At 33.8% G+C, this 11,349-nt stretch overlaps 1 protein-coding gene across 2 annotated transcripts in view; it reads left to right on the forward strand.

Moving 5' to 3' along the window:
• Positions 1-11,349, forward strand: part of ZNF407 (zinc finger protein 407) — a 335,277-nt gene that overhangs the window by 31,784 nt on the left and 292,144 nt on the right. For both annotated transcript variants that reach the window (XM_056482799.1, XM_056482800.1), the window contains exon 3: positions 4,515-4,629. In XM_056482799.1, the coding sequence (XP_056338774.1) occupies positions 4,515-4,629 (115 nt within the window). The remainder of the gene's footprint in view (positions 1-4,514; positions 4,630-11,349) is intronic.

Genomic DNA, 11,349 nt, shown 5'->3' on the forward strand with positions numbered 1-11,349 from the left:
CTGAATAAAACTAAGGGGGAGGATGCTAATGGAGCTCTCTTTAGAATTCTTTATGCAACTGTCTGGTCAAGACATGTTGCTTATAATTGATGTGTCCATTACTTGAATTCTCTTGTAATTATAGTCAATAAGTCTTGTAAATGTGTTAAAGCTCACTAAAAGCATACAAATTCAAGAACAGAGTAAGGCTAATAATTTAAAATAATCAATGTAGGCATTTCAGCACTTAATTTCCCTTGTGTGTTGATAGCTGATCATTCTTAATCCATTAAGATTTATTTAGTCGTTTACAATGCAAAATAGGTTTGCACTGGTCACTTGTGCCATTTGAAAATGTCCACCAGGTTAAGTGCAGAATGTAGTCCATTAGTCTTCCTTGACTATATGTATTAATTGCATTTAAAATCAAGTTAATGTGGATGTGAAAGTGAGGTAACTATCAATATATGACAAAGCAACCCTACTTACATAAGTTACATCATTGATTGTAACATTTAGTAAAAGTTAGTGTACTTTTTAACATCTTGTGTGTAGGTCTTATCATGGAGTATATTTTTACTGTGCTTTTGGATAGCCCTAAATATGCAAAGCAGTGGAAAAATACATTTAATTTTGCAAGTCATTTTTTGGTGCAGAAGTATAGAAGGGTTGCAGCACAGAGTTTTATCTGCCCTCTGTCTCACTGCAACTTTAAACAAAATGTTTTTCTTATGCTTTGCTCATTCACATAAATAGTGATGTGGAGACTTTTATTAATACTTAATGGGAAGAAGACTTTCTCTTCCAATCTGTATTTTCCTGTTTGTGGTTTTCGTCTTATAGAAACTTTTTTCCCATCTGTATCACAGTGGATGCAGTTTAATAACAAACAAATATGTTTAGGTTATTGGGAGTGGTGGCAGAGGGAAATGACCTACTGCACCAATTGTATGTACACTTCTTGTAACACTGGTGAGGCAAAGTCCACCGTTTCCAGCTTCTCACTTGTCCCAGGGTAACAACAGGTACATAAGAGCACATTTTTCCATTTATTGTTCTGATTATATGTTTTTTAAAAAGTCTGTCATCAGCATCTGGATGTGCATAAATAGGTTTATATATATGAGTACGTATATGTAACCATCACCAACTCCTTTCCTTTTTTTAATTGAGTAATCAGTGATGATTTGGGGTGTGAAGGGAAGGGAAAGTTGCAGAAAGATACAACTAATAATTTTCACTAATGGAAAAATAATGTTTCAAAATACCATTAAATAATGTAGGAGATTTTCACATTGTAAATGAAAGGAAAGCTTTGCTATAGAGGACCTAACAAGTAAGTCCATCACATGTTGACAAGTGAAAATGAGGAAGTGTAAAGAAAAATAAAAGGAGTAGTAGAGGTGGAAGACTTTTTAGTTTGCAATTGATGGAGGTCCCATAAGCTTAATTAACAATCAACATCTGAGGAAAAATCACCTGCAACCGCATCATCTTTGTTTCTTTTCTCATCAGACTTCTCAGTTAATGGCAGTTGTGCCCAATGTAAGTGTGCTGTATTGCTCCCCATGTCCCACACATAGGAGGAAATGGTATGATGACATTTCATGTGGCTCTGCTCACTTTGTATTGGGCCTGAGCTAGGAATACAGCAGTGCCTGCAGGTATAAGTGATGTTGCCTTTGGCTGGCCTAAAGCTGGGACTGTGAATTTTTTCTTACAGCTTTGGGTCTGTATTGTCCTAATGTAAATCAAGGATTATGAACTCAACTATTTTTTTACAAACAGTAGATTAGTTTGCATCTGCCTGACCTGCACTCTTTAAATTTAGTCTTATTTTCAGTTTGGTATGCTGTTGTTGTTTTTTTGTTTGTTTGTTTTGTTTGTGGTTGGTTTGTTTGGTGTTTGTTAAGAGCCTTATTGCTTCCTGCCACCATCAGAAAATATACATTTGTTTCAACTTGTGGGTAAAGTAATTTGGTGGATTTTGGGGCTTTTTTGGCTTTTTCTGGCTATTTTTTTGTTTTTTAGTCACTTGGTTGAAAAGATGATATAGTGAAAGCATTTTTCTCTTTTTTTTCCTAAGAACTTAAAACCAAATGTGAATCCAGTAGTATCACAGTTCAAAACAGCATAAGAGAACCATTGAAGTTGATGCTAGGCAATGGTTAAACGTTTTACATTGTTTCAGACAGCTTTATGGCGAATACAATATTTTTTTCTACCATTAATTTAAATCTTAGTCTAATGTCTTCATTTTTAGTATAAAATTTTGGGTTATTCAATCCAAGAACATACTGGAACAAATTTGGCACCAGCAACCTAAAAAGGAGATACGTTGCTTTTGTTTCAGGTGATAAGTACTGACTGGAGCCTGCCAGCACTTGAATTTTCATGGAGTTTAAATGGAGATGTTAACAGATATTCAGCTCTGGATCTGAGAAAAAAAATCAAAACCCCTCAAGGCCTCAGTGATTTTTGGATGAGAGCAGTCAACAGAATAATACATTTCTGTATTGTCAGCACACTGTAGTCACGATTGGTCTGAACTCGAGTTCTTCACAAAGGAGTCATGTAAATGGAAAACAGCAAAGGTCTTGTATGGAAGCCCTGTGGGACACCTGCAGTATCAGAATGAGGAACGAATTTACAATTTAATCAGTAGGAGAGAATCTAAGGGAACATAGGATAGAATCCATGTGGTATTTGAATTCTATGAGAAAAAAGAACAGTATAAACACCAATAGAGTAAAAAAAAAAATCCTCTTCACCTGTGGCCTTGTTATTGTCCAGCTAAAGATCATAAGTTAAAGCATCAACTTTTAGTGGTCTTTTAATGCAAAGATAATGTTTTTTGGTTTTTTTATTTGCCCTGGTCTCTTTGTAGAATGCAGTGTTGATTTGAAATGTCACCAAATTAATGATTAATTCAGTTTTATTTGGATCATTTAAATAAACTGTTTTTTTTCAGTGTGATGGATAGAATGTGATTACTGTGAGCTGCAGTTTATACCTGCTTTTGACATTTAAACATATAAACCTGACTAGATATAACCATTGAGGTGCTAAACATATTTTACATCTACTTCCAACAGTAGAAATGGAAGTATTAAGAGATCTGGCTTCATTGTCATTGAACTGTGAAATATTCAACCTTGTCTGCCCGTGCTTAGTACTGTTGACTTTTTTATTTCAGTTAGAAGATTAAAATTAAATGCTTCATTTTTCGTTAGCTTTTGGGAATAAAATTGAAATTTAAGACTCTAAAATTTTTTTACTAAGATCCTCAATTTCACCAGTGGATTCTTGGAGGATATTCTGTTTTCAAGGGCAAAGCAGAAAGGTTCATTGATCAAGTATGATATAGTGCAACATTTTTCTTATCAGAGCTCTTTATGTATATTTATTAAAGATCCCATATTTCATATTGTGCTTAACTGTATTGGAAGAAGTACTTCACAAAACATGTACTAAACATAAGATGGAGACTCTTTGACCATATTGTACTTACTTTAACTGCAATTCTATGATTTCAATTTATTGATGTAAGGATTTAGTGGTTAGAAAATTGGAAAGTGCTTATATTTTAGAATGATGTTGCTGCGTAATAACCTGGGGACTGACATGTGCCCAATTTAACTATGTCAGTAAAAAAGATAGTTTTTCCATCTTGAGAGATGATCACTGTTAATTAAGATAGGCAAATAATTTGACTTTTTGCTGAACTGATGTGGTACAAGAAATAGGTTGATACTTTTTCCTTGGAGGAATAATTTCAGAGTTCTTCGGTCTGCAGCAGACATTTAATATTAAAGTTTGTTCTTGAAATAAATAATAGCCAAAATGTCAATACTTCTGGTTTGCAGAATAATCATAAATTCTTGACCATAAAACAGTCATAAAGGCATAATATTTTATCCACTGTATATTCATACATTGCATGCCATTACAATAGCTAGGTGATGAATCATTTGCTGTGTGTGACAGAACAAATCTGAAATACCAATGCTAATGTGAAATCTATTCAAAGTTGGAAGACTTGTAATATTATTTTACTTTAAAAATATTTGCTAAAAAAATATTACATTTTGCTGTTATACCAATACTAAGCCACTTTAAAACCATTACCTGAGTTTCAGCATTTGGCCATTGGGAAAGGCATAGAAAAACTTTTGCCATCTTGTTGAAATGTTATCTGCCTTTTATATTTTCTTCTCATTTTAATGTGTTTTGTGGATTTTTAATGACAAGAAAAAGACCAGATTAAAAGTTCAGAGAGTATTTTCTGTGATCTTGAACCTGAGGAAACTTTAATGAGTAATGTATAGGATATAATGTATATAATATACTGTCTGCGTCCTGGGAGTTATAATTTTAGGTACAAGACACTTTTTTTAATTAGGCAAAAATCTCAAACAGGTTAAATGTGGGATAGGTTTTTAAAAGGTTATTTTTCCTCAGGAATTTTTATTTCTTTTACCGTGGGTGATATTTTATTCTAATTCACCTCATATCTTATGCTAAATTTTACTTAGGATCAAAGCCATTCAAGTGCAAGATATGCCACTTTGCAACAGCTCAGCTTGGAGATGCCAGAAACCATGTCAAGAGGCACCTTGGGATGAGGGAATACAAGTGTCATGTCTGTGGGTGAGTAAATTGAAACAGTCTCCACCATGGTTAACCAGGAGAAGAGCACAGAATATGCATTGTTTCAGAATTGAAAACTGTGATGTGAGCAAGAGTGGCTAAAATTATGCATGCATATCCTCCTTTCCATTGTTATGGTAAATTCCTTAAATACAGTTATGACATTCTTTTCCCACTTCTAATCCTGCACTGAAGATGAGCAATTTTATGGGCTACAAGGTCAATTTGAACCTGTAATCTGTAAATTGACTAAATTATAGGATGTTCATTCACATTGCCAGGGAGAACTGTAAATTCCATTTAAAGACATAAAAAATATATAATATAGACTTTACTGTGTGGGGTTTTTTCTTTTGCAATACTGTTATAATTTTAGTACCATTAACAGATTTCTGGACTCCATTAGGGTTTTCATTCTTTATGAAAACAAAACAGAAGACAGATTTTTCAAACAAACGGATCTAAAATATTGCAGGCATAAGACTTTTAAAATAAATTTAAGTCTTTTATTTGTACTTGTGTTCCTGTTTGTTACCCAAAAAATCTTGTTTTTCTTTTAACAATCGTTATTTCCTTAGAAGGATCGTTCATAATGTTTAATTGTCCTTCAAATGTGTTGCATTTAATAGGAGGCATTGAGACTCCTTAATGCAAAACTAATTAATTTAGCAGAAATGTTTAAAAGGTTTTAAAATGCCATGGCATATATGGTACATCATAGGACGTTCGAAGTTGGATTTTAATACCCTAGTTCTGATTAAAAATATATTTTAATGTTATTATGCTGAAGAAATTAACTAATATATGCATCATATAAAAACATTTTACGCAAACCTATGTAACTGCTATAGCGGTCTTATGGCTAATGGGAAGAAGAGCACAGGTTCAATTAGATGGTGCAGTGCACACATGCATGGTGTGCTGTGATGCTGGGGATAATATTCAGCAGGAGGAGGTTTTTTAGACTTAGTGTACCAATCTACTGCTGGACAAAGTGAGTTACACATTTAGAAGACAAGTGAATATTCAGCTGAAGATGCAGCTGAGTAATTTTCACTGATTCATCTCTGTTGTTCAAATAATTTTGCATGTGGCATTATGAGATACTTTGAATGGGTTTACTCACTTAAGAAAACTAACTGCTGACTTCTTGAAATGAGAAATAAAAATGTTTGAGCCCAGTTCTTAAGTCCACTTCGTATCAGTAGTAGAATAACTTGTGCTACTCCTTATTTTGAAGCATAGTTAAAATGAACATGGTATGGTATTTTACATTGTTAAAAATCTTATTTGCTGTCTTTCCCTTGTCAATTGCCAAGAATTTGACATGGAAGATAGTTAAAAACTGCAGATCCACAGAAGTGTTAAGCGAAGGCTAAACTCTCTTCCTTAGAAGTTGTCCACAAACTTGACATTGGTTGTTTGTTCAATTCCCTTATAACTTAAACTGAAAGATCATCATATTATTTAACTATTTCCTTGAGAGAGGAAAAGTAAAAAAAAAAAAATCAAACCAGCTAATACAGTATTTTTTACAAAAAAAAGAAGAAAATTAAAATAATTAGGATTTGGCATAGTACCTCATTTTTTTAAAAACTCGTTCTATCATTTTAGGATTGACATGTCTGACAGGACCTGTCTCAGGAATCGCACAGCTCTCAGCTGGGATTCATAATAGTTATGCAAGAGAGAGAGAGCAGAACATGTATGAATGATTTAAACTTTGGATTGAAATGGTAGTCACTTTCCTAAGCTGATTGCATTCTATGTTGCTGACATGTCATACCTGGTACCCAGGCAGGTACTTATTTTCCATTTTGTGTATTGTTAATTTTCATCAACAACATGGAGCTGTGCTATTTAGATATAGCAAAACAGCTGGGGCAGAGACGTATACCACAATACTCCATGCTTACAAAACTTTGATTTATATCCCTGTTTTCACTTAATGTGCACCAAAAATGTATTTTAACAATCATATACTAACACTGGTTTATTTGGAAAAGACATTTTTGCACTGTAGCTAACAATCCTGAAGAACTGATCAGGATTTGAAGGAGGAATGACCAGAGCAGTTTGAACCATAGTCTGTATAATGAATATGTCAACTTATATATGGAAGAGGAGAAAAAAGTGTTAATAGCCTCTGCTGTATTTGTGCTCTTTTAATTGAAAGGATTGGATAGCGTGTTGGTTAAAAAAATAAAGTAGCAACATAAAAAAAGATAAAATTGCTAGGATTGGCTATCGGATTAGTGGCACTATAGAGCATTGGTACATTAACACCACTGACAATGTCAATTCATTATCATTGATGGCTAAATAATCTCAGAAATGCTCAGTGGACCTATTAGTTCCTGAACATAAGCAGCTCATGCTGCATTTCTTCATTAGCTTTAATTGCTATAAATTTTACCTTTTTAAAAATCATGCTTTAAAAGGTGAAGTGATCTTTCAGGAACATTAACTCTGTAATTTTGTCACAAACAGAAGGTCCTGCACTATGTTTTCTTTTCTACAGTAGTTAATATTCTATCCTCTGACTTTTAGATTCTCAGTAATAAGCCCTCTGCTAGTTGTGAGGATAAATTGTGTTTCAAAAGCTTTTGAATCTGCTTGGGCACTTTTTAAAGGTGAAATGTCAGTTCAACATCATGGTGTGGTCGCAAAATACCACATTTTTCAAAGACAAATGATTTTGAAATTTTGGTCTTAAAAAAAAAAAGAAAGAAAAGACAAAAAATGTATTTTTGGTGTTTTTTGAGGAAGAGTTTGCTGTGTCTCAGTTTTCCAAATGATCCTCATATTTACATGCTACAAAATACACAATATATAATTCAGCTAGTTGTTGAAAAAGGCAGTAATTTTGCTGTGTTTTATTTTTTTTAATTGAAGTTCAGGGTTTGTTTTTCTTCAGCTGCACAGCAGAAACTACATGACACAGAAATTGGACACCGCTCATGTTTTAACATTTGGAATAAACCGTCTGCTACTCGTTGCCTTATCGCAGATGTGTGTTAATTGTTTTCTTTCCCATACCCATGGCTGTAAAATATATCCCATTATTTCAGGGGTAATGTCTATTTTCTGTGTGGCGTTCTTTCATTTTTGAAAGTCTGACTCTGAAATTGGCTGATACCCTGGGTTAGGTGAACGAATCTTGGTTGCCCAGCATTTAAAATTTTTGTTTCATTTGCCTGGTGAAATGCTGTGGAAAGGCTTATCATGCACTTTTCAAATTTTATCCCTTAGGTAGGATATAAAGAATGCATTGTTCTGCAGTTGAGATTTTGAACAGAATTTATAGGCTATGTTTGATTTAAAAATATGTCTATTATTCCTTTGCCTTTTTCTTGCCTTTGCTATTAGAAACAGAATTTTGGGGTGTGTAGTTACATGTTTCAAGTAAGAGTGGCTGCTTCCTTGCTTTTTCTTTTTCTTTCCTTTATCACCACTCAAAAATTGATTGAAGATAAGTATAAGGTAGGTTTGGATTATTAGGAAAATTTTCAGTAATTAAAACGTGTACATAAACATTTTTTGCTACCTTCCTACAGGTTGAAAGAGCATTTGTAACAATGTCTTTATTATATTTATTGCATATACAGTTTTTAATGTATAGTGGTCAAGTGTTTTGAAAACAAAAGCCTTTCTAGACACAAAGGAATTTGGAGGGGGGTCAAAAAGATTTTTTTTTTCTTGAATTTTGCTGGAGTAGTTATGTCTTGTAATTTTTTGATGTGGTGTTTTTGTTGTTGTTGTTGTTGTTTGTTTGTTTGGGATTTTTGCTTTGATTTAGTCTTTTGGTGGCTGAAGGCATTACTTTCTGCTCCTAAGTTCTCTGTGTGCTTTGAAACTCCTTTTCTCAATTTTTTCTGGAGATACCATAGGATGTTCTGATAAATAAGTGTTTTGCTAAATTCGTTTATTTCTTAAAGCCTCAAATAAGCTTTGGGGATAGTTATAGTGTCCCAAGCATGGAAATAACCTCACTTCTGCTGCTGTTGTCAATGCTAAGAGTAATTTGGAGTTTTGTATAAAATTCAGTGTTTTAATGACACTGGATGCATGGAGAATGTCTAAACAAAACTACTCACCTATATTGAGCATAATGACTAATAGATATTTTTTCTTGCTAGATAAGGATGTGCTTTGACCAGCTGCATCAATAAAATTTGGCTGTACTCCTGTTTGTTGTTTCTGAAAAATACTCTAGATTTTCAGATTTTTTAACTGATTATTATTAATAACAGGCTACTTTTACAGTGAAAGGCTACTCTTAAGATTGCCTTTAGCAAGCAAAAAAGACTTATTAATAAATTTATTGGTAGGAGCAGGAAAAACATTATATTTTCAAGGATGCCTTACGTACTGTAATGTAAATTAATTATTTATACTTCTGCAGTTTGGGAAATCTTAAATAGGAAGTTGCTACTCTAGTAAAACTATTTTTGTGTGGTATTACTTAGTTTTTGTGCATTAGAAGGGATCTCTGTGTAGATGATTATAATGTCACTTTCTGACCTTTGCAGCTTGAATAATTGTAAATCATTGCTTCATAACGTGTCAGAGAATGTCTGTACTAGGGAATTAAATGGCAGAATATAATAGACCAAATTATTGCCTGTCATGTTTTCAACAACACAGTTAGTATTTGAGTTACACTTAATCATTACGTGCATTAGCAACTTCATTGGAATCCAGCTTCAGGCTGAGCATGAAATACATTACATTATTTAAACCTCTAATGGTAGAAGTCATTTATTTGTGTTGAAGTGTACAACATGCAGAGTTTCATAAAGCAAGGAACACTTGAGAGCTTAATTTATCCAAATCAAAGTCTAAATGCAGATAAACACAAGTGGCAAAAATTAGTAATTTTTATAGTCTGGAAATATTTAAAAATACATGGTTGTGGGTAATTGTAGGCAGCAGGAATAAATTAAAATCACTATTTTTAGTCAGCTCTGAGAATTAAAACTTTTATATCTAAATAATCAAATGCATCATGAAATTGCATTTTTGAACGAACAATTAATTATACACATCATGTCTACAGATGTGTCCAAACAAAAAATATATGTTTGGTGCAGCTGTTTAGATCAGAGATAATTGCATGTGAAGTGACTGTTCCAGATTCAGCTATTCTTAGTTTCTCTATCTGCATTTTGCCATTTGATCGTACCATAAACTTGTGTCCACATTTACTTTTGTAAAGAAAAATGAGGTGAACTTACATAACAGCTTTCCAAACTTATATATGCTTTAAAATATTAACAAGAAAATGCTAGAAAAGTATACAAAATTAAGTAACATACGTGTTATCTGGCCATTTTTTGTTCAGCTGTCTTTTCATTTTGTTAGATTTGCAAACCTGACCTTCAGTACATAGTCTTTCTTTTTACTAGCTAAGAAAACTACTTGAAGTGGAAGCAATTTCCTTTTACTCAGAAAAGCTCCAAGCACCTTTAAACAACTGGTACAGATCCCAGGATGTGTTGTACAAGACTGTCCTGCCTGGAAGTCTGCCATGGAATTAGCTGGAGTTGGCTAGTGGGAGACTTCTGTACAGGCAGTAGAAGAATTCTTCTGTTTGAGACAGCTGTAACAATTGATACAGAGCAATCAAGACCAGCTTTCCCCCTTAATGAATAGTTTTTTAGCAATTTGAATGCTAAATGGAGTTATAACAATGATTTAGCTGTGCTTACTGAAGAGACAAGGTATATAAGGGACATACTTACGTTGTATTTTGTATTTGGAGATAAATAGAGCTCCATAGAGTCAGATTCAATGCACTTCCAAATGGCAGCTGTTGAGATGCACAGAGGTGTGGCACCTGTAACTACTGCTTTTACAGACATGCATTTTTAATATCTTACTTTATTGTAGAATGCTTTGATGTCCAAGACGTGCACTTCTGCTAAGCCATAGGCACTTCACTCTGAACACATCCTCTGGCCATGCAGGGTGGGTTTGAGCCCTTTCTGAGGGTGCAGGTCTTGTGACTAATGGGAAATAGTCTGACTGTGCCAATACTGGTGCTTAACACTTAGTGCTAAGGCAAGCAGCAGTCCCAAAGTTCAGTATCCCAACTGATAAAGGGACTCCTGTCCTTATCATTATGGTTTAGAAGGATTGGCCCAAAGGTTGGGAAAGATGCTGTTAAAAAATGCCATCTGTTGGCAGAAGAGGAGGCAGAAAAGTTAACTCTGTTTTGGTGACCATGAGAAGAAGGGGGATGAGACTTGTTGGTGTGGGTAGTTAGTGTGACAAGGAGAGAGGTTTGTTTGATTAAAATTGTGGATGGGCTGTTTTGTCAGTGGGATGAAGTTGCATGGTTTGATGTTATATCCAGAATTCAGAAGGCTTGTATTTGTTTCATTTTTTGTTTTAGTCCTTTGGCCATAGGAATCGCATTGAGCTCCTAGTTCAGCCGTGATTTTCCTTGCTGCTTTTAATAACTTTACTTTGAAATTTAGAGGAAAAATAACTGATCCAAACCTTTATTAATGATTATCACTTCCCTAGCACTACAGGGTTTGATAAAGAATCAAGATGTTACCCAAAAAGGGACAAAACAGATTCTGATTTATGTTTTATACCTTTAACTGTAAATTGTTGGAATGCCCTCAGTTTTAACCAAAATTAATCTATAAGAATTGACTGCTAAATCAATCTGTTGAGGCATGTTAGATTTTTTTTTTTTTTTTTTTTTTT

The sequence above is a fragment of the Oenanthe melanoleuca genome, chromosome 2, assembly GCF_029582105.1.
Source record: "Oenanthe melanoleuca isolate GR-GAL-2019-014 chromosome 2, OMel1.0, whole genome shotgun sequence".
NCBI classification, from domain to species: domain Eukaryota; kingdom Metazoa; phylum Chordata; class Aves; order Passeriformes; family Muscicapidae; genus Oenanthe; species Oenanthe melanoleuca.